General features: G+C 34.2%; 1 protein-coding gene and 2 pseudogenes across 2 annotated transcripts; 1 reads left to right on the top strand and 2 right to left on the bottom strand.

Annotated features, from left to right (window-relative positions):
- Positions 1 to 3,092: 3,092 nt before the first annotated feature.
- LOC143529944 (zinc finger BED domain-containing protein RICESLEEPER 2-like) lies at positions 3,093 to 5,523 on the bottom strand (annotated as a pseudogene). Its single transcript, XR_013134758.1, has 4 exons — positions 5,467 to 5,523; positions 3,714 to 5,367; positions 3,318 to 3,627; positions 3,093 to 3,229 (listed from the first exon to the last, which is right to left on the bottom strand). The product of XR_013134758.1 is annotated as a zinc finger BED domain-containing protein RICESLEEPER 2-like (transcript).
- A 5,285-nt stretch (positions 5,524 to 10,808) lies between these two features.
- Positions 10,809 to 12,304, top strand: LOC143529945 (HMG1/2-like protein; the record flags this gene model as incomplete). The annotated part of the gene is made up of 6 exons (XM_077025618.1): positions 10,809 to 10,903; positions 10,993 to 11,050; positions 11,130 to 11,174; positions 11,855 to 11,935; positions 12,021 to 12,122; positions 12,287 to 12,304. Coding segments are annotated over 6 exons (399 nt in total), but the record flags the coding sequence as incomplete, so codon positions are not given.
- A 922-nt stretch (positions 12,305 to 13,226) lies between these two features.
- LOC143529946 (putative disease resistance protein At1g50180) lies at positions 13,227 to 20,279 on the bottom strand (annotated as a pseudogene).
- Positions 20,280 to 22,143: the final 1,864 nt, after the last annotated feature.

Genomic DNA, 22,143 nt, shown 5'->3' on the forward strand with positions numbered 1-22,143 from the left:
GCCTATGTGGAAGGTCTAATTGAATGACAAGTGAAAAAATTGTGTTGCTTTAATATATAGGTAGATTTTGAGTGTCTAAGAGCACCACACACTCGAAAATTTCTTCTTGCTGTTCCTATATATGAGTTAAGCCAACATATGTCCCATGTGAAGTATCGTACTGTCACACCCGGCCATAGGGGCCTAAACGTATGACCAATAGCTGGTATCGGCTTTGAAAATATATCAGAGTTTATTTTGTTGCGGCAGAAATATCTTTTGATAAAATATTTCTTTATATAAACAGGGAATTAAATACCCTTGATAATATAAAATACTTGTTTTTACATAATCATGTTTTACAAGGAGGTTAACAAAATGAGCCCACAGATCCTTCTATATCTCTAATGAGCTGCCTCCATGCTACTCTACTATCCTTATCATTTACTACTAATTACCTGAAATGTTTAAAATAATACGTTAGCTAAAAGCTGGTGAATAACATTAACAGACACAAAGTATTTTATGTTGGTAAGAATTTAAAACACGTTCAATCGTAATTTGTCTTAGTATATCTACATACTCAGCGAGACTGTTTCACCCAAGTGGACAACCACGGAGCACACTAGTCTTCTTACTCAGATTGATCGTAGTTTTATGTATACCTACAACGGTGTCTCATTACTAGCCATGTTACGGCCTTTCACCCGTAACACGTGTATAAACTTGGATGCAACTATACGTGCACTTATGGCCTGAGTAGATTACATTTACGCATCCAATGTTTTGAAAACCATTCAAGCCATGTGTTTGGTTAGTAAATTGTCACACCCCAACCTAAGGCGGAAATGTCGGGGCGTGATCCGATTGCTTACAACTCGAAGATACTATCATAAATATAAATGACAATATCTAATTAATTATTTACAAATATTACACACAATATCCAAATATACAAAACAATTCAAATACACAATATATGAGTTCATATAACGATTATCTTGATTATATCCTAAGGTCTTGTCTACGTTTCCAACTTCAATCTTCAGGCAACCTGCATATGCGTAGAAAATGGAGTTTTTTTGTCAACAAATATGTTGAGTGAGATGATCACCAATTTGACACAACCTTAAATAATAGCATATATATATATATATAGTTGATAAATGATAAATGCGCAAACCAACCATGTGATAATAATCAATCAAATCATAACAATCATGCATATAACCAAATTGTGTGTGCCAATGAAATTGTTGCCAAGCGAATTGGGCATTGATTACAATGACTAAGGTTGTCGTTTTACCTTTGCCAAGCGAATCAGGCTCCGGTTACTAAGACGAGTGTATGATCATACTAATGATAACCCTTTACAAGGGGATATGTTGGACCTCTCCGAACGATAACAAGTAAACAATTAAACATGTAGCAAATAGCAAATAGCATTCAACTGATATTCACACAATGATTATATTGGCGATTTTGTGTATATATATAGATAGAAAATATGAATAAGTACACATATGTCCCCAAAACATTTGAAAACAGTAGATAAAAAGGGGAATGATCAAACTCACCTTAGATGGAAGGCAAGTGAATATAATTAAGAATAAACGAGTAAACAGATAAGCAAGTCGTTCAATACGCGTCAAACGAGCTAACTAATCAGAACCTGAAACTTTGTGATATGAAACTATAAATAAAAACAAACTTAATGCCGCTGGAATCAATCCAAACGGATGAGTAGAACTCTAGTTATGTTGAATTAAACGTTTAAGCGAGGTGGTACTGACCAGAATCCGAACAGCGATTCGGAAGTCGGGTTTCGGTCAGTAGCCTTAAAATCAAGTTACGAGAAAAAAAGTCTTCTGGACCGAACGTTGAATCCAACCAGAAGTATGAGAAAACGGATAGTCAAACTTGTTGACTATTTTGCCCTTTAACGAGTTTTAAACGAATTGACCAGTCAATACCCTTCAACCACCAAAATTGATTGAAGGTTATTGACTAGGGAATATATATGAATGTTTCCTATGTTTACAACTTACCTGGAAAGTGAAAGGATCGATGAGAAACGGAAGTCAAAGGTCAATGCATAAGCAAAGTCAACCGTTTATTAGTGTATCTTCAACAATAATGCAAAAACCGAAGAAGATGATGAAGGTTGGAGGTAGGTGACGGCTAGGAATTGTGAATTAGGGTTTAGGGATGATTTGTGGTAGAGAAATAATGATATGTTTATATAGGATACATTAAATCGAACTAAATATGGTAACTTACTCGTTTTAGAACTAGATGGGCCTTTAATGATCAAATCAACATTATAACCAGTAAATTTCGTTCTTGATCAAGGGTTAATGAGTATGGACATGTATCTAAGATATATTAGTCTTCTTGGGTCTTAAAACACTCGATTATGTCCTAAAATAAGCGATCTCGGGCCAAAAACGAACTAGGAAACAATAATAAACGAAATGAGCTGTACAGGTAGCCCATAGGCCACCCCACCACGTGGCGTTCCGGCCAAAAGGAGGAAAATATCATCATTTGTCAACTTTTAGGGCTGGCATATCGTGTATACCCGTACATGATAAGACACGAACACGAAATGGGTATACCTGTACACAACACGAAAACTTTTCGTGTACCTGTATCCTAAACACGAACACGAACCTGTTAATACCTGTAATACACGATAAGAGCTGTTTAGTAACATATATTTGACAACTTGTTTAGGGAAATAAAAGTCGTCAAAAGTTCATAAAAGTCTTAAAATAAAACATAAATCCATGATCCTTAACAATTTTAAGACAAAAAACCATAGAAGCAAACAATAAAAGCCAAACAAAAGTCGTTGAAAGTTCATAAAATTCTTAAAATAAAGCATCCAAATTCTAATCAAACAACATCAAGTTCCAAACTTCCAAGATCCAATTGGTCTTTCTTCTTAAATCTTCAATTCCAAACAAGCAAACAATCAAACCTACACACAAAATAAGTATAGTCAATTAGTCATATTAATCATATGGACAATTGGGCATATTCATATAGTTTTATCAAGGAACATTACTAGAAAGTTTTTGAGTGGGGTACCTTAGGATTGTTCATTCTTTTTAATGGGCAACACTACTTGAAGCATTTGGAGTTGGTACCTTAGGATTGTTCACCGAGTTTGAAGCATTTGATTCACAACTAATGTCAAGCGCCATTATATCTTCAGTGAGCTCTTCTACACTAACTTTGTTAGAACCTACAAAGTACAAACAAACACATACATTATAAAATCAATATAATACCATGTATAAAACTTACAAAAATCAAGCAAAGATGGACATTACAAAAATCTCCATGTAACCAATCTTTTGTGCATACTAGAGCCTCAACAGTAGCTTTATTAAGTGAACTTCGATGTTCGGTAATCACTCTTCCACTTGCACTAAATGTCGACTCCGATGCCACAGTAGATACCGGAATAGTCAAAAAGTCTCTTGCCATCCTCGCTAGTATGGGATATCTTAACTCATTGGGTTTCCAAAAAGCCAACACATCAAGTTCTGAGTTCCTATCAACTCTTGACTCTTTTAAGTACAATTGCAGTTCTGACTTTTGGTTAGTTGTAAAATCTTTACTTTGAAATTTATCAAAATCCTAAAACATATTAATAAAAAATTAGTTAGTTAATAAACAAAAGACAATATACATAAAACAAATAAATGAACAAACAAAAAAACTGCCTTAAGTCTTGCACTCACTCCATATGTTGAAACACCACTTGTGTCCTTAGCACCTTGGCTAGCATCTGAAGCAGGTGTTGACTCATCCCTTGTATTCTCACCCACATTGGCAATGGCATATTCATGAAAAGTAGAATGCAATAACTGATCAACATGCGTATATTCACTACTTTGATCTCCATAAACTTTTGAATAACTCCAATCAATAAAATGCAACTTGTATCTAGGATCCAAAACCACAGCTATGGCTAATGTAAGACTAAAATCAGACCAATATTTCTGAAACTTCCCCATCATCAAGTTTGCCATATTTTTTATATACCCATCTTCTGAATTCATCCCATCATACAGAGTCAAATAAGCCAAAAAACATGTGGATAGTACAAGTTTAGAGTAGGATATTTGGTACCCGAAAAAACATTTGTCACCTCATAAAATACTTCAAGAAAAGAACATATGTTTTCAATCCTATCCCAACTCTAATGCAACTGGACATTCCTTATAATTAGAATCACTCAATTCTAAATGGCTAAATGCACGTCGATAATAAAGGGCACCATCAAGCATTAAAAATGTGGAATTCCACCTAGTAACAACATCTTGCCTTAACCCCTTTTGTTTTTTAATTGAACACAACTCAACACATTCCAAAAACTTTTCCCACCTTTGTTGTGAACCTTTCACATACTTGATACTCTCTCTTACTTTGTAAACACAATCATCAATTCCCTTTAGCCCATCTTGCACAATCAAGTTCAAAATATCAACATCTCAAGTGAAAAAAAGCACCCTTATAAACAAGTGGTGATTTTGTATTCAACTGTTCTCTTAGAAGCCTAATGAAAGCATCATTAGAAGATGCATTATCCAATGTCACACTAAATATTTTTTTTTCTATACCCCACTCTCCTAGAATAGAAAACACCTTTTCACATAAGGCAACACCAGTATGAGGTGGTGGCATGAAAGAAAATGATAAAACTCTCTTTTGCAAAACCCAATGTTTATCAATATAATGAACTGTAATTGCTAAATACCCATCAGTAGTAATAGAAGTCCATAAATCTCCAGTTAAGCATAACCTCCCAGGTGATTCCATAAGAATGGCTTTCATCTTTTCCTTTTCTCTCTTAAACTTTTGCACTAAATCAGATTTTACGGTATTTCTAGAGGGAATATTCACATCGGGCTGCAAGTACTTAAACAAATCTTTAAAGGCCTTATACTCAACAAATGACAAAGGTAATTCATGCATCACAATAGCATCTATAAGCTTCTCACGAAACGTCTTGTTAGAAAAAGAAGACGACTTTAACTTCATGTCACTATTTAAAAGCATTTGACCAATATCTTTATAAGCAGCACCATAGCAGCTTCTTAAGTGTTTCGTATGATTACCCGTACCTTGCCCACTATGATATATCATAACATGATGGCATTTCTTGCACTCGGTTGGAACCTTTTTTCCTACGTTTTTCTTTGTATGCTTGATGAAGTAATTCCACACAGGAGATCTCTCTTTTCTGTCATGTTGTTTTCTCTTTGACCCTGATTTAGTATCGTCTATATCTTCTTCCTCCACCAAGTGAACCTCATCATCCACATCCATATCCATTGAGGATTCATCTTCTAAATCAATTTTTATACAATCACTCTCCATCTAGAATCAATAAAGAAAAAAAATACATAAAGTTACACAAAAAAAAAAAGCAAACTTAAACCAAAATAAGTATAGTTGAATAAACAAACATACCGTTGTTTTGGCTTTCTTATCCTTCGTCTTCTCCGCCTTCTTTTGTGGGTCACTCATAATTACCTAAATAGTAAAAACCAAAAATGTGAGCAATCAAAAGTTCAAAACCAAATAACCAATTGAAACAACCCTATAATTCACATCAATACTTAATAGTTAGAAAGTTAGATTAGATTATGTGTATCATGAAAACTAATCTCATTCCTAAATTGCAACAAAATAATAATATGAATCCTAATATGAATCTAAAAACTAGATGAATAATAGGTAGGTAAAGATTAATAACTTACCAAGTAAGAGGAAGCACCGGCGTGACAGCGGAGAAGAGAAAGTCCGGTGAGGAAGTGGTGGTAGCGGAGGAATCACCAGCGGGCAGAGAGGGGAGGCGGCGGCGAGGGAATCACCGGAGAGGGGCGGCGGCGGCGAGGGAATCACCGGAGAGGTTTGTTCGTGAATCTGAATGTGGTGGCGGCAACGGAATGTGGAAAATTGGCAACGTGAGTTGTTACTTGTTAGGGTTTGGCCGTTTGGGGATAAGAAATTAAGAATAGTTTATAATTATAATATTATATATATATATTTAATTATAAAAATTTAACCAGGTACTTACAGGTAAACAGGTATTTTACCTGTTTAGACACGAAAATTAACAGGTAAATTCGTGTCTACCTGTTTAGTACACGAAACCTGTTAAGGCCTTACTGTTACCTGTTAAGGACGTGCAAGTACGTGTCGTGTATTCGTGTCTCGTGTATAAATTGCCAGCCCTATCAACTTTAGTCCCTATAGTTTGGATTTAGGTCATTTAACGAACTTTTTATGCATTGTTTAAGATTTGAACAACATATAAAGTATAATGGGCCTAAAGTGAACATTATAAACTTAATTATTTATAAACACTTGATTTTCAATAATAATAAAGGTCTAAAAATGTTTCGTTCGTAAACGAATACGGGTTTGGAAAATCCGAAATGTTACATAAATCATATGTAAAATTGTAGCATTCATTACTTTTCAAACTCGAAAGTCCGACCCATTTTGAATTTTAGGTTTTGTATATATATATATATTAAAATGTTCTCAAGCTTCGTTTCACGTGGCATTCATTATTGTTTATTTGAACTTGCATTTGTTAAAACGAATCGTTTTAACATTTCAATATATTTATTATTCATTGTAAATCGTGAAACATGGAGAGCTAGAGTGTAAATTAACACAATTTCAAGACTTATAACTTACATTTCTATATTAACACAATTTCAAAGTTGAGGACTGATTTGTAACTAAACTTTTATTCCTATCTTAAAACATCTGAAACATGGAGAGTTAGAGTTTAAATTAATTTAAAATAATAATAGTATAACAAACCTTCCCAGCCCCCCACCTTCCTCACGTATTTTCGGCAGGTACTCCGGTAGCCGGAAACCTCCAATACACCTGTTAATCTCGTATAATAACCAATTTTAATACTCATATTGATCTTAGACCGTAACCACATAAGTTATTCATCAATAATTTGTAAAGCCCCCTACCCGGGTGCCCTACTTTCTTGCTGGTTGGATTTACTCATTCACATAATTCATAAATAAGAGTTAATTAAAACTTTTCGCGGAATTAAAAGTCATTCATTCATAACATAACCATCTTGTCTTAAACATCATAACATAAATCCATAAAACATAAAACATTAAATGACACGGTGTCTTCTTCATAGCGATGCCAGTCTTCCTTTTATTGCCACGTGTCCTCATCAAGCAACTTGTCTCATTCTACTTGCCTGCGTGCATACTAAAAGTCAGCTACGCTGAGTGAGTTCTAGTTAATTAACGTACATTACATTTACTTACTTACCAATACCGTCCGAAAATACGTATTGATACTTACTCATTCGTCTATCATTCAATCATACATACGTACATACATACATTCATACTTTCATACTAGCAACATACCTCGGATACTATAAAGATCCGGTCCTCACTTACCTTGGATATTATAAGGGTCCAGTGCCCTACATACCTTGGAATTATAAGGATCCGGTGTCCTTCATACCTTGGATCTCCTTAGAGTCCAGTCCCTACTTACCTTGGATATTATAAGGGTCCAGTGCCCTACATACCTCGGTTATTATTAGGGCCCGGTGCCCTCTAACATACCATACCATTCTAACTTCATTTCATTTCCTTCTAATTCCTTCAATCATAACTAATATAGCATTACGTGCATACTAATTAATCAATCCATAACGTTCACATTCATACACAAACATGTATCTAATATACACTAACCATTTAAGTTAAGTGTATAAATCTAAACACCTCGTAGTATGCACACAACCCCGAAAACATAACACATAAAAGGGGCTAGAACTCACCTGGATCCTGTTACGTTCACCGTTTATAGTAATGCCCTTCCTGAGTTGTGCGCAGCTAACTGTTTAACACATATATTCATTAATTAACCACGTACTAACATAATTAATTAGATTCGTATTTATTAGTCTAGCGTACTTGATAGGCTAGGCTCGTTTGTTTGGGCTAACAAATCTAGCGAAATAACTTTATTTAACGACGGTCTTTATTTTGCGTTCATATCCTCCCATTATTATATATATATATACATACATACATATATATATATATATATATATATATATATATATATATATATATATATATATATATTTCTCTTCTCCATTAATACATGTTCCTTTCCTTTAATATATTATTGTGTATGTGTGTGTATATATATATATGTACCTTTCTTTTAATTATATATAAATATACAAATATATTCCTTTTCTTTAATTGATTATTTATCTTAAAATATATCGGGTTATACGGAGATAACGAAGTTGGTTGGTTTGGTTTATTTTGTTGGATTATCTTGGATTAACTAGGAATGGCCCAGTTCACATCGCATGAACCCCTCAGTTCGCTTCGCTTGGACTCAGTTCGCTTCGCTTGGATTCAGTTCGCTTCGCTTGGACTTGCTTCGCTTGGATTCAGTTCGCTTCGCTTGGACTTGGTCTGTTTCGCATAGCCTTCTTCGCGCGAAAGCTAGGATTCGATCCCGTGACCTCCGGTTCCCATGCTCGTGTCTTATCCACCCAGCCAACATGTGTGTGTGTTTAATGTTTACCTTCCCAACCTTTTATACACACACTGGCTGCTCATTATGAGCTTATTTTCCTTTTCTTTTCCCTTTTTCTTTTCTTTCTCTTTTCCTTTCTTTTTCCTTCTACTTTCTTCTTTCTTCTTTGTTTACGAGAATTATTATTATTATTATATTTTTATTATATTATTATTAGTATTATTATTAATACTTTAATTAATTTATTTCTATTAATATTAACAACTAAAATATAAACTTGGTTAGATTCAAGCTTCAAATATTATATTCTAGGCTTGCAAAGAGCCAAACTCGCGTTAGATCTACAAGTCATGAACGAGCCAAACTTAACTAACAAGTTAAACGAATCCGACCCTCAAAGTTCACATTTTTACGTCAAGTTTATATTTTTACTAACCTTTAGGCCCCGATCTATTGTTCTACCAATTTTCATGGAGAACCGACACAAATGAACCACCTTTACACTACAAACGTACCTCTAGCGAAATTCGTTTTAGAGCTTAATCTTGACACGAGCTAGATCTTGATTCTTCTTGTTGTTTGGATGCGAAAATCACTAAAACGACTTGGATCTCGTTCTCGGGTTTCAAAGTATGGAGAGTGTGTGTTGGTAAAAATGGAAATGTAGGGAATTATTAGATCTAGGGTTTTAGGGAAGGTTTAAGGGGTACTTATACCCTTATCTCATGGACCTTAGGCCCATTAATTCACTAAGTCCATATCCATTTAAGCCTACCATCTCTCATTTTAATTTATGACTTATTATTATACGACGATTAAAAAACAAACTTTATTTAAATATTACTTTATTTATTATTTCTAAAAGTCGGACGTTACATAATTTCATTGTTTAACGGCCTAATTCTATGTGATTATAACCGTGAAACCCGCCGGATAAATTGTAAAACGTAATAACAAGATTTAAATGAATAACTTTTAAATTGTTAGTATAAATGGGTCTTTAACCTCAATATAAACTCATCCATAACTTTTCTTTCATCTAAAATACCCTCTGTAGTCTACAATTGATCTTCAAGGTTCGTTTTCCAGCGACCATGGTTCACTGTCAATCCGTAACATTAACAAGTAATTTACACATGGTTTTTAATAGTTTCTAGCCGACAAACAAAACCCTAACTTAGATTTATCAAACATGGAACCATTTGAAGGAATTAGAATGCTAGGGTTTTACCAAAGAAGATGAACTTGAGGTTAAAGACCCATTTATACTATCAACTGAAACATTATTCGTTTAAATACTGTTATCACGTTTTAGAATTTTTCCAGCGGGTTTCGCGGTTATAATCACATAGAATTAGGCCGTTAAACAACGAGATTATTGGTTTATTCGAGAATATCACACCATTTCTTGCCCTCTAAAAGTGCGGTGGTGTGGTCTCGTATATAATGCACAACTCATTCTCCACCCCAGTTGATCAGCCTAAGCAACCTAATCCTCCACTCACACCATATCGGGTGAAGCGGCTTCGCCAACCCCCCTTCCAACATCTTCACTCTCTACCTCATCCTCCCTGCCCCTTTCCCTAATCCACACCTTCCATCCTAGACACTAACATGCCGTGATAATGATCTCTTACATGCAAGGACTTTTCTTCCCTATCATTACCAACATAAGTAAAACTATTAAAATATGAATTTAAATTTTAACAAACAATTGAAATATACATTTACATTTACTAAAGGGCTTGTATTGTTGAGATTGGAGTCTAAGTCAAATATTTGTAATATACATTTGGCCATGAAAGTCAAAGTATATTTGACCCGGAAAGTCAAAGAACATTTGACCAAAATAGTCAAAACGAAAATATGCATCCAACAAAATGGGCCCAAGTTGATGAACCATATATTCATTCAAAAAGCCCTTTTGTAATGTAAACTTTCCCGCCCAAATCCTTTAACCCTGAATATAAATCGATTAACTCTCATCCGCTCCGTCATAATCGAATCAAACCTAAACCCTAACCCTAACTCTCTCGCGTAAGCTTCACATCCAATTCCGTCATATTCAACCAATTTCCTCCCTAATTTTAACCTAATCCATTGTATTCCATTCGATTTGCAGGTTCTTGCCATGAAAGGAGGCAAATCAACCGCCGCTCCGAAGATATCGAACGCTAAGTACGTTTTTATAATCCAATTGTTACGGTTTCATGTTGATTTTGGTACTTGCTTGTAATCGGATGATGTGATTTAGGTTGGCGGTGAAGAAGGCTGCACCGAAGGCGAAAGCCGCTAAGGATCCGAACAAGCCGAAGAGGCCTGCTAGTGCATTCTTCGTGTTTATGTAATTAATTGTTGTTTTGGATCTCCGTTTAGGTTTTTTTTATTCATTTATTGTTGTTTGTGATTTGTGGTTGTTGTTAATTGAATTAGGGAGGAGTTTAGGAAGCAGTATAAAGCGGAGCATCCTGAAAACAAATCGGTTGCTGCTGTGAGTGGTTTTTGGTAATTAAGTTATTGTTTTGGGGATTTAGGTTAAGATATTGAGTTTGTAAATGATTGGTTTACAGGTTGGTAAAGCAGGTGGGGCAAAATGGAAAGCTATGTCTGCTTCTGTAAGTATGATTTTATCAAATTATTTCATAATCAGTAGGGTTGTGCGAATTGCGGTTTGGTTAATCGGTTGTTTTGGTTTTGAGATTTTTTTTAGTTATAGTTTTTATTGAACTTTTGTTATGGTTAATTGGTTATGAAGCTTGGTTATTGTTTGCTTTTTGGTTAATTTCAGTTAATTAACCAACCAAAGTTTGAACTTAATGAACATGGGACATCAATTGGAAATTGAAGCTATTTGATCCAAATTTGTTCTGAATTCTTAATGTTTTTTTGTTACAACATTAACACATACACCTAATTCGCATATTGGCATATATATATATATTCATCTCAACATAAGCGTGTTTTAGTTTTTTTTGGTTTGGTTCGGTTAACGATCGGTTTGAGGACCCCTTAACCTCAGATTACTATCGATTCAATTCGGTGGCGGTTTGGTTATTGGCTGAGGTTTGCTCACCCCTAGTAACAGTATGTTTTACTTAAGTGTTTGGATTTGATATTGCAGAAGAACATATATTATACTTATGTGCTTATTAAATTAAAGTTTTTTACTTAAAAATTTAAACTGATATTGCAACTTTTAGAGATTATGTTGTATGTGTGCTTGTTTGTTGATCAACATTGCAATTTTGAAAAGCTAAGTTATATGTTATTGGTATTTTGGATTATGTGATTGCAGGACAAGGCACCTTATGTAGCCAAAGCTGACAAAAAGAAGAAAGAGTATGAGAAGACCTTGGCAGCCTACAACAAAAAACTGGTAAACTTGGTTAATTATAGTGCTTTATATAAATGTATATTAAGATTTTTTTTCACTGATTTTGAGTTTGTTTCAATGGAAATAGGCATCAGGTGGTGATGACGCAGATGATGCAGATGAAGATTCTGACAAATCTAAGTCTGAGGTTAATAATGAAGAGGAGGAAGAAGACAGCGGTGATGATGAAGTACGTTGTTAATACTTCAATTTTTTATTTGTTTCTTTAAACTATATTTATAATAACTATCAAATTAATTGTGATAAGGAAAACATCACGTGATTTGATACACCATTGATGCTGTACATGATTTTATGATTCTTTTGTTTAATGGTTTTTGTGGTGTTTTGTAGGAGGAAGATGATGACTAAATAGCAGCTTATAAAAGAGGGTTAGCTTGTTGATGGTTGAACTGTTGCTATGCTCTGTAGTTTTTCTTTATATTATCGCTAGCCTGAATTTTAGTTCTTTTGAGTAATGGTTATGTTTGCAATCGTATTCTGGTAACAAATTTTTATGATAATAGTCGAAAGAGGTGTGCTAGCTTTTGCATCTTTTAAAGCTTGCCTGTTTGGGTCGTTTCTATTTGTAATATTCTTTGTTTGGTGATGTTTCTTTCTGTTGTTTTGTTGACTTGTATATTGTTGGTTATGAATGACTATACATGCTGGTGGCTTTCAAGTGGTAATGCTAGTACAACAAAAGTTGGCATAGCTTTGTAGATGTACATAAAAGCCAAACTAAAAAACTTTTTTTTCCTGAAATGGTGAGTTTTACTTTTGACATTTGATGATGGTGAGATTACGGTATAAATACATACTAATTGACGTACTAAACACACTATAAACTAATTATATAAACGAGTATATGGACTTATATGGATTAACCAAATTAGAGGTTCAAGAAATTATTCTCTGGGAAAGATTGACAATCTACACAAAGTACAAACGCAACACTTATTTTCTTATGAACTGAAGAACATAGAATACTTGAAATTGCATGTGATAGAAATCATATCATACATTGTTAATACAATTCAAACATTTGTGAACTAATACCTTGGTTAAGAAGGGTTTATTTGCCCTTAATGTTTGTTTTTTTGGTTTCAATTGTATGACAGCTTCTGTTTCAATTATTTTACGGTCTCTAGCTCGTAGCTTGTTCACAGTGTTTGTCAATGAAGCTCATTCTGCTGTATTGAACAAGATATATGACTACTAGATTGTAGGATCTTTATTAACACGGGTCAGGGGAGAAAGTGCTTGGGATAATGACAGGCTCTGTTCAGCAGTCCTATTCATTTTCCACAATCTTAGTGTGCTTCTTCTTTTTCCTTCTAATAGCAGAAACAAATGACTTGGGCATGTTTGTCAAGACCAAGTTATCAAAACTTTGTATCCGTAGTAAGGATAAAGGAAACTCCTTTAGCTTTCTACAGCTTCTGATTTCCATGGTATGAAGTTTCTGCATTGTTCCTTCATGCACGGTCAATATTTGAAGCTCTTCTAGTTTCCATAGTTTAAGAACTCGAAGGGCAGGGAACCCGTTTTTAGGACAATGCATTTCTTGCCCCACATAAGAAGCAGCTAGAAGCCTGAGGACCATCAAGTTCGGCAGCTGAGATAGTGTTGGCATGGGATCTTCACCTAACTTTGAGACTGATAAAGTTAGTACTTTGAGTCCAGGTGGGATCTGATACCAAGAAACAGACTCACGCAAATGTCCTAGTAAGTACAGTTGAGAAAGATTCCCGAGACGTGACAAAGGTTTAATAATGAGCTCTGAAGGCCGACCCATTTTGTCCTTGGACCTTAATCTTAAAGATTGAAGGCTAGAGTAACGATATCCATGACCCGATTTCTTCGTATGAGGTTGAACGGCTTGTTGTCGTGGTGGTGCTAGTTGTTGCTGTTGTGGTGGTCATGGTTGTTATTGTGGAGGATGACTGTCTTGTTATGTCAAGTTTCCTAAGGTTAGTCATTCTGCTCAAAGTCGAACCAATTTTTCTTGCAATCTTCTCATCTACAAACAAACCCCATAGTGTTTGGAGTTGGCTTGGACCTCTATGTTTGGTTGATTGCGCAGATATGCCTAGACGAGCTCCGTTCAAACAAAGATGATGGAGATGCTTCATGTCCCATATTGAACTTGGGAGAGTGGTGATATGTGTGTGCTTGATATTTAGTGTTTCAAGGTAAAGCAGGCCACCTAGTGAAGAGGGAAGAGTATCCAAGAAAGTCCATCTCAAACCAAAATACCTCAAGTGAAATAGGTTCCCTAGATTCTCCGGTAGCCTTGGTCGATAAACATCCTCCAAATCGAGCACCTTGAGCAATCCAAAACCCCTAACTCCAATGATCTTTTTAAAAATCTTCCCACTTCTTCTGCAGGCATATCTTTCTTTCGGCCATTGAAGGATATGTAGGACTGAATATTCGGGTTGAAAGCTTTTGAAGTAGAATAGTCCTTGATATTGGTGTACTCAACCACCCGACGAACTCCAAATCTATGTTCTGCTAAAGCGTTTGAATGTTCATCCGACTTTTGGTGGAGGTGGAAGAGGCCTATCTTTAAGGCCCTCGGCAAGAAGATGTCATGCGGGGCCCCAATCATCCGGCATTTTTTGGGACTCTCATCAGATCTCCTCTTTGTGATTTCCACCATGTTTCTCTTCACAAGTTCTTCCATATATCCCTCAACTACGTCTTCCGGAACAATCCCTCTCGACGGCTTCACAAAGCCCTCAGCGAGCCACAGCCGAAACAACCTTCTAACAGGTATTTCAAATCCTTTTCTAAATAGTGCCAAATAAAGAAGGCAGGGCTTCAAGTGCATAGGAACATCATTGTAACAGAATACCAAAATATCAAATGATGGGAATTTGGTAGCAAAATCACGTTGCTCAAAAATCCTCGACCATTCTTCATAACGCTCCTCCTTTGTTGATAGCAAACCAGCAAGCAATGCAATCCTCAGGAGCGTTCCTTGGCAGCTTTCTGCTATTTTGTTCTTCAAATCCTCCATGTAATTATGTGGTGAGAATGGGCTTCCATTTTTTCCCCATTTCTTACTAATGAAAAACTTGAGGCCGTCCTCTATGCCTATAGGCTTGAAGTGATAACGGCTTGATGCGTCTGCAAATGAAGCAGCTTCATCATTAGAGGTAGTGATCACCACCCTACTCCCATTGTATGCATCTGGTAAGGCGCCTCTTAGGTCTTCCAAGAGTTCCCGACTTTTAATATCGATGATGACTATCAGATACTTTTGAGCCTTCAAGAACCCATGAAGCCTCCCCCGCAGTACCTCATCTTTGAGCTTCTCCTTAACTTTCAAGCCGGTTACCTGCTGTAGTATGGCCATCATAAGATGTCTTACCGACCACTTTGTGTTCATGACTACAAGAGCACGACACGGGAACTTCTTATTCACCTCTAATTTTTTGTAGATTGTCTTGACATGACCTGCTTTCCCAATGCCAACTTCTCCAAAGACGGAGATGATATGAAGTAGTTTGCTACTGCTGGTCAACTGCTTCAGCAACTTCTCCACATCTTTCTTAAAGATGGTTTTTTCTTTACTTGGTGCATAATAAGCATCACTATATTGAAATGGCTGTTCGTGTCGACGCAATGGCTGAGAACCCTGGTCTTGCGCCAGCGCCAACGACGGGATTCCATCTTCATGTTCTGGAACTTGTTTGCTGATTCTTTTCATTTCCGATTTGAGCCTGGATATGTTATCAGTATAGTCCATATCATCTGGAACTTCCCTGCAAAGCTTGAATTCATTTGCAATGACTAAACTATACTTCTTGACAAAACCCTTCCTTTTCAAATATGTTTCTGCGAGTGCGAAAGATTCTATTGCGTCCGCTACAAGGTAGATTTTTTCTAGAAACTGCAGTTCCTTGTTACTTTGCTCTTTGTGTTCTGCATATTTAAATTGCTTTGCATCTTGCTAAGCTCAGCCAAAACCTTTTGTACTTCATCTCTAACCTTATCAAAAGTTTTTGATTCCTCTGTTAGTAGGCTAGTGAGTTTGTGTATCACCACAGATACAACTTATGCAACAACTATCTCTATTTCTTTTTCCAAAAGAAATTAAAGAAGTTAGATGAATGAAGATGGGAAAACAAATCTTTGTCAATAACGGTCAATGTATGTTCAGGAACCAGAGAGTGAATAACTCGCAGATCATGCCAACCAGGACAAGATTTACGCGCTAAGATCAATTTAGACGATAAAAAGACGAAACATTCAAGATTAGAAGGTTAGGAGAATAAAGAAAATCAGCATATAGTTACCAGAACCTTGCCGACTATAGATACAAATCAGAATCTGTTGTCATTGACTTGGTTTTAATTAATTATCAATGCCCCTTCAGAGCTCAGATGGACTATCATCTACACATGGATAGCAGATCCTTTTGATTATTTATTTGGATATAGATTGTAGTTACCGTGTTTAATGGTAATGAATGCATTCACTTATAGTATTATAATAGAAATAGAAATTGAGAGAATATAGAGTTTATGTTTGTGTCATTGCTATACATTAGCTAGACGAAGATTTTATGTAATTTGGTTTACTTTGTATTTATCATCATTGTACTTGTATAAATAGCTGATATTCTTATTGTATATGGTATAAGAGCATCTTAGGGTTCTTGCCTTATTCTTCCTCTCTCTCTCTTATCCCTTTTCGCGCCACAAAATTTTGGTTGGTTGTTAGCTTTGTCCACCAACGTTTCCGTTATGCGACGATATTCTTTCTCTTCTTCTCCCTCTCGTCCTGCTCTAGACCTATAAGTTATATATAAAAAAAACATATATAAGATATGAACACCTTGACAAGATATTTATCTTGTGAAATTTAAAATATATAAACTACTTTTAAGAGTGTTTACTTGCAAATCACAAGCTGACTTTCACCAAATACAGAATCATTATGTAGAGTTTCAAAATATTGCAATTAAATGTAGTGAAATACAGTGGCGGATCTAGAACAAAAACTCAGGGGTATCCTAAAATTTTTTTTGGACCTAGGGACTTTGACAAAGCCAAAACATTTTAATTAGAGTGTTCGAGTTAACTTTTGTTGTATTGATGATATGACATTGACGCCTACTATCTTTTAATAATCAATGTAATCTTTTTAAACAACAATAATTAGTGCATGAGTAACACCAAAAAGTCACTTTTTTTAGCATTACCTCATCAAATTGATATTTAAATGACTCAAATAAAAAACTCTTTTAAAAAGAATAAATTTAGACTCCGAACAATAATAAAATTTTATTCAAATAATTCAACATTACTTAAGACTACAAACAATTAAAAAACTATTATTCAAATATTAATGTCAAGTTGAATAAAAAAACTATTATTCAAATATTAATACCAAGTTGAATAAAATGGTTCACGACTTCACGTTCATTGTCCAAAAAGGCTTGTTCATTTTCTAAAGATTTCCTTTTTTTTATGGATCATTATTTTATAGTAACGTGGGTTTAGACTTGGTGTTTATGAAGGCCCAATTCTTTTCTAGGTCTTCTTCATCCTCACATTACTTACACTGTTCCAGACTTCCAGTTGCAAGTGCAGCACTGCAATTAGAATAATTTTCTCTTAGGGGTATTCTAATATTTGCTCAGGGGTATCCTAATACATAAAACGAAAAAAATGGAAAAAATTTGCCATAAATTTGCACTTAGTCGTGAAAGTTGAGGGATAACCCGAGCAACCCCTGGATACACTATAGATCCACCCCTGGTGAAATGCATGTGAACTGGCTCATTTATTAACTATTAAATTCCTCACCAAATACAGAATCATTATGTAGAGTTTGTTGTGGATATCTCTTCAGCGGCAAATCGAGCTCCACACCTGAGCTCGATTTTTCGCTGAAGAGATGAGGTGGCTGGCGGTGCCGGCGGCGAACACCGCCCCAGCCATATTGGTGCCACCCAGCGGTGAGTTTGTTGTGGATATTTCACCGCTAATAACACCGCTGAATGCTTTAAAGCCTTGTTTTTTTTTTCTTTTTCTTTTAACAAAATTGATTAAATAGAGAAGATTGAGGGTGTTTGGTTTGGTGAGTTGCAGAGAGAAAAGGGGATGAGAAGGATGGTGTTTGGTGAAGTGGTAAGTGGCTAATGCTTATATTAATTTTTAATTGTAGTTTTATTTATTTTTTAGTTATAGTTATATTAAATTAAACGAAGGTAATATTATTTTTGTTTAATTTAAATTTTACTTATATTAATTTAAATTGTATAATTTTATTTTTTACTTATTTTCTAATTTTTGTTACATTAAATTAAATGAATGTAATCCAATTTATCTTTAATTCTTAATTTTAATTATATTAAATTAATTTTTGTTATATAAATATTATTATTTTATTTGAAAAGTGAAAAAAGTGGTAAATTGGTGACCATTTCCATGATATTGTGAAAGATAATGGAGTGGAGTATGGTATTATATGACGCTGACGTGACAGTGTAAGGTGAGAAGCAAAATAGCATCCACACCTTATAGACTTAAAATGATAATCACATGGACCAAATATACAAGTCTAAATTATGGAATGAGCGTCGTCATCACTTTGGTGGGTCGATCAAGAAGTTTTTTTTGAAGGTTTGCTTATGGGGTTCCAGGTTCAAGTCCTGGCCTTATGTGCACGTTTTAAAATATGGGCGACGTCATTGTAAGAGGGTTTTTAAACTTGGGTAATGTGTATGACTAGTGTTAATATCGAGTTCTTGTTTTTATAATTTGACCTAGATCATGATTGAATTTACTAAATGAAATGAGACCTAAGTCAGAACAAATGATGCTTTCACCAACCCAACGCTACACGTTCGACTTTAACTTTTAACATAATGCAGAACATTTTGATCCATATTAAAAGCTAATGGTGGAGGGTGTGTTCCTTTCAGTAGTACCCTCTACTAGTCTACTACCATGAGGTTTTAACCAATTAGAATAGGTCACTTACATTTTCTCTAGGCTACCCCAAACTACCTTAATTGGTGGCGTTACTGCACTAATTAAGTACATACCTTACTTGAAAAAGTTACTTCATCGTGTTTTGATGAATTGACGAAATAATCTTCCATTAGAATTTCCTGGGTTCTTTCACGATCACGTAGAACATATGTTTATGGTTTGCAATAATGGGTAAAAACATGAAGGCGTTGGACGTGGCAATTGGGGTACTGACATTGATGCGATTGAAGTGTAATAATTTACAAATATGAAACATATAGACTTGACACATCTTGTAAGCTAACCTCTTGCATTCACGTATTATTTTAATGTTGAACTTTATGTTTGTGTCATCTTACATCTTATTTTATTAACAATACACAACAAAATAATGCATGCTTAACAATAATCCCAATGCCAGAAAAAATGCATTGTGTAGTCGAGATCATTACTCCTTTTGTTGGCTTATTTTATTTAACAGAACATTTACTTTTAATAGACTAACTGTATCTACAAAAAATACATTTTGCTTTCATCTTATGATAATTTTCTTCAAGAAATCGCCAAGTAATTCTATTATACTTTTCTCAAATTTATATATTCTAAACAGGTAATCCTTTTTACTTTTCTCAAATTTGTAAATTTTAAACTTCTTAGTACTTGTAGTATATATATTCAAATAAATTTGTAATATATTTTTTTTACATATTATGTTCTTATGTTTAACATTTAGTTCTGTTTATTTATTTCAAGTAATTGATTGCATTAATTTATACATTGATAAATCTCGTGTAATACACAGGTTTTAAAGCTAGTTAATAATATTATGCTAAAAATCATCCTACCATAAGAAAATACATAGATACATAGATATGTGACAAAAGCTTAGCTACATATGGAACTAGCTAGCCTTAATTAGATATTAATAATATTATGCTAAAAAGCATACTACCTCAAGAAGATCCATGATATGTACGTTTAAAGCTTGGCTACATATGGAACTAGCCTTAATTTCAAACAAGGAGTCTTCAATAAAATAAACATGCAGTCTGGTTGTCATTAATAAATGTAACTTATGAGTAAATTAGAGATTGTGATTTGTCGTTCAAAGTATTTTAATAACAAGCATCATTTAGAAATTCTTTTGTTTTTCAATTCTAGATGCATGCCTTATTGTTGATTATAGATCTCTACTTAATCGAGCAACAAATGTAGTTTACAAGTGGTAAAAGAAGCATTGTCGTCGTCATAGTCACCACCAACGTTGACGTCACCATACCATCGCCATACAACCTGACGGCCAATGCTACCACTGCCTGACTATCGCCACCTCCCACCACCACCTCCACCACCATAGCCACCGCAACCAACTTCTCTGTTGCCTGACCATCACTACCGCCACCACCGTCGCCACCGCCACCACCATTGTCGTCGTCGGAGCTACCACCACCATCGTCGCCATTGTAATTTTTTTGGTAAAAAATATATTTTGAAATTAGAGTATTTTTTTTTTTCATTTCTACTTAATTCCTACATTTTTTTACGGATTATGTATTCAACTTTCTTTTAGAAAGGCAAACTTTATTTTAAAAAACGAATCACTAGTAAACCACTAGTAGGAAAGTGCAACATAGGAACCAACAATTACATAATCACAATCAATTAAAATTACACCAATTTTTCTATTGAAAAGTGTTAAAATTTGATCAATAATTTATTCAAAAGAACATAGGAACCAACAATTACATAATTACAATCAATTGAAATTACATCTATTCTTTCAATGAAAAGTGTTGAAATTTGATCAATTATTTATTAAAAAAAAACAAACAACCTGATATCTACCCTTACTCTTTTCATTTGAGAAAAGAGCCTTATTTCTAGTCCACCAAATACACCACAAGAAATGTATATAATCCCTTGGTTACTTTCTTTTGGCTATCGACCTTACTTAATGACGGGACACTTTTATTTTCATCTTTTTCTTGTTTATATTAATTAACATACCTCTTTGTTTTACTTAGTAACTTTTAAAATATGATAATTTACATAAATCTGAATAAATTATTGCAATCCGCTTCTGTTTAGCTATTTAATAAAAGTTTGATTATAAATTGGGATTGGGTTAAATTCGATATAATGTATTTTTTATATAGCAAATAATTTTTATTTATATTATTCATTATTCAAAAGTAGGGTTTTGGAAATTTGTAATAGGAAAGAAAAAGTTATAAAAAAATGAAATAGTATTAAACTACATTGAAAAAGAAATAACATTGACAAATGACATTTTAGATACAAAAAGAGAAAATAAATAAAAAAAAAAAAACAATGTAAATGACAGCAAATCGGAGGAAGCCGAATATTCAAGATCGTCCATCATATTGACAACTAATATTACACTATGGAATCATATAAATAATATAGTATTTCCTAATTTTAATTTAAATCATATAAATAATAGGGTATTTACTAATTTTAATTTAAATAAACAGCAAGTTAACTAATTTACTTCAAAGTTTGGATATGAATTATATAAATTTTCACACAGCCTTATTTGCTGAAGAGTTCATGTTTAACTCGAGTTTAAACTGCTTGTTAGTTTAAAACAACTATAGCAAGCTAGTCATTTATGTGTTGTTCTCTCAGCACCCGACCGGACTAGAAACCGCCTACAAAACCGATCCGATTAAGCACTTCTGAGATTTCGTCACTTGGGTTGGCCCGCTATTGACAGACAAAATAGTTCGTTGGTTGGAGGACCAAATTTAACAAAGACCATTTTAAAATCAGATTTACTTATTCACTTACTAGTTACTACTCCATAATCCATTTAGTTTTGTTTTTTTTTTTTAAATTCATATTTGTTAATTTACAAATACATATTAAAAGATAAAATAACTTCATATTTTTTTACAGTTTAACTGAATTTCAAAAATCAAAATTATAACCCATTGATTGATAATAATCTATACCAGCAATGTAACCAATGACACTTCTAACTTTCACTTTCATTATTCTTGACAATCTCAATTTAACAAAAAAGTAAAACCTACCCCATATGCCTACTGTGGAACACTTAGCTAGTTTATTATTTCAAACATAACATTGTAAATTGTTTAGAAACGAAATAAATAGCAGTGAAAAGAAAAAGCCATATTTTTCCATTAGATTGAAATTGTTATCAACAATAAAAGTTAGTAGCATGATTGGTCGCAT

Source organism: Bidens hawaiensis, unplaced genomic scaffold, assembly GCF_021521415.1.
Source record: "Bidens hawaiensis isolate Kalapana, Puna unplaced genomic scaffold, B.hawaiensis_p1.1 tig00008796_1, whole genome shotgun sequence".
NCBI classification, from domain to species: domain Eukaryota; kingdom Viridiplantae; phylum Streptophyta; class Magnoliopsida; order Asterales; family Asteraceae; genus Bidens; species Bidens hawaiensis.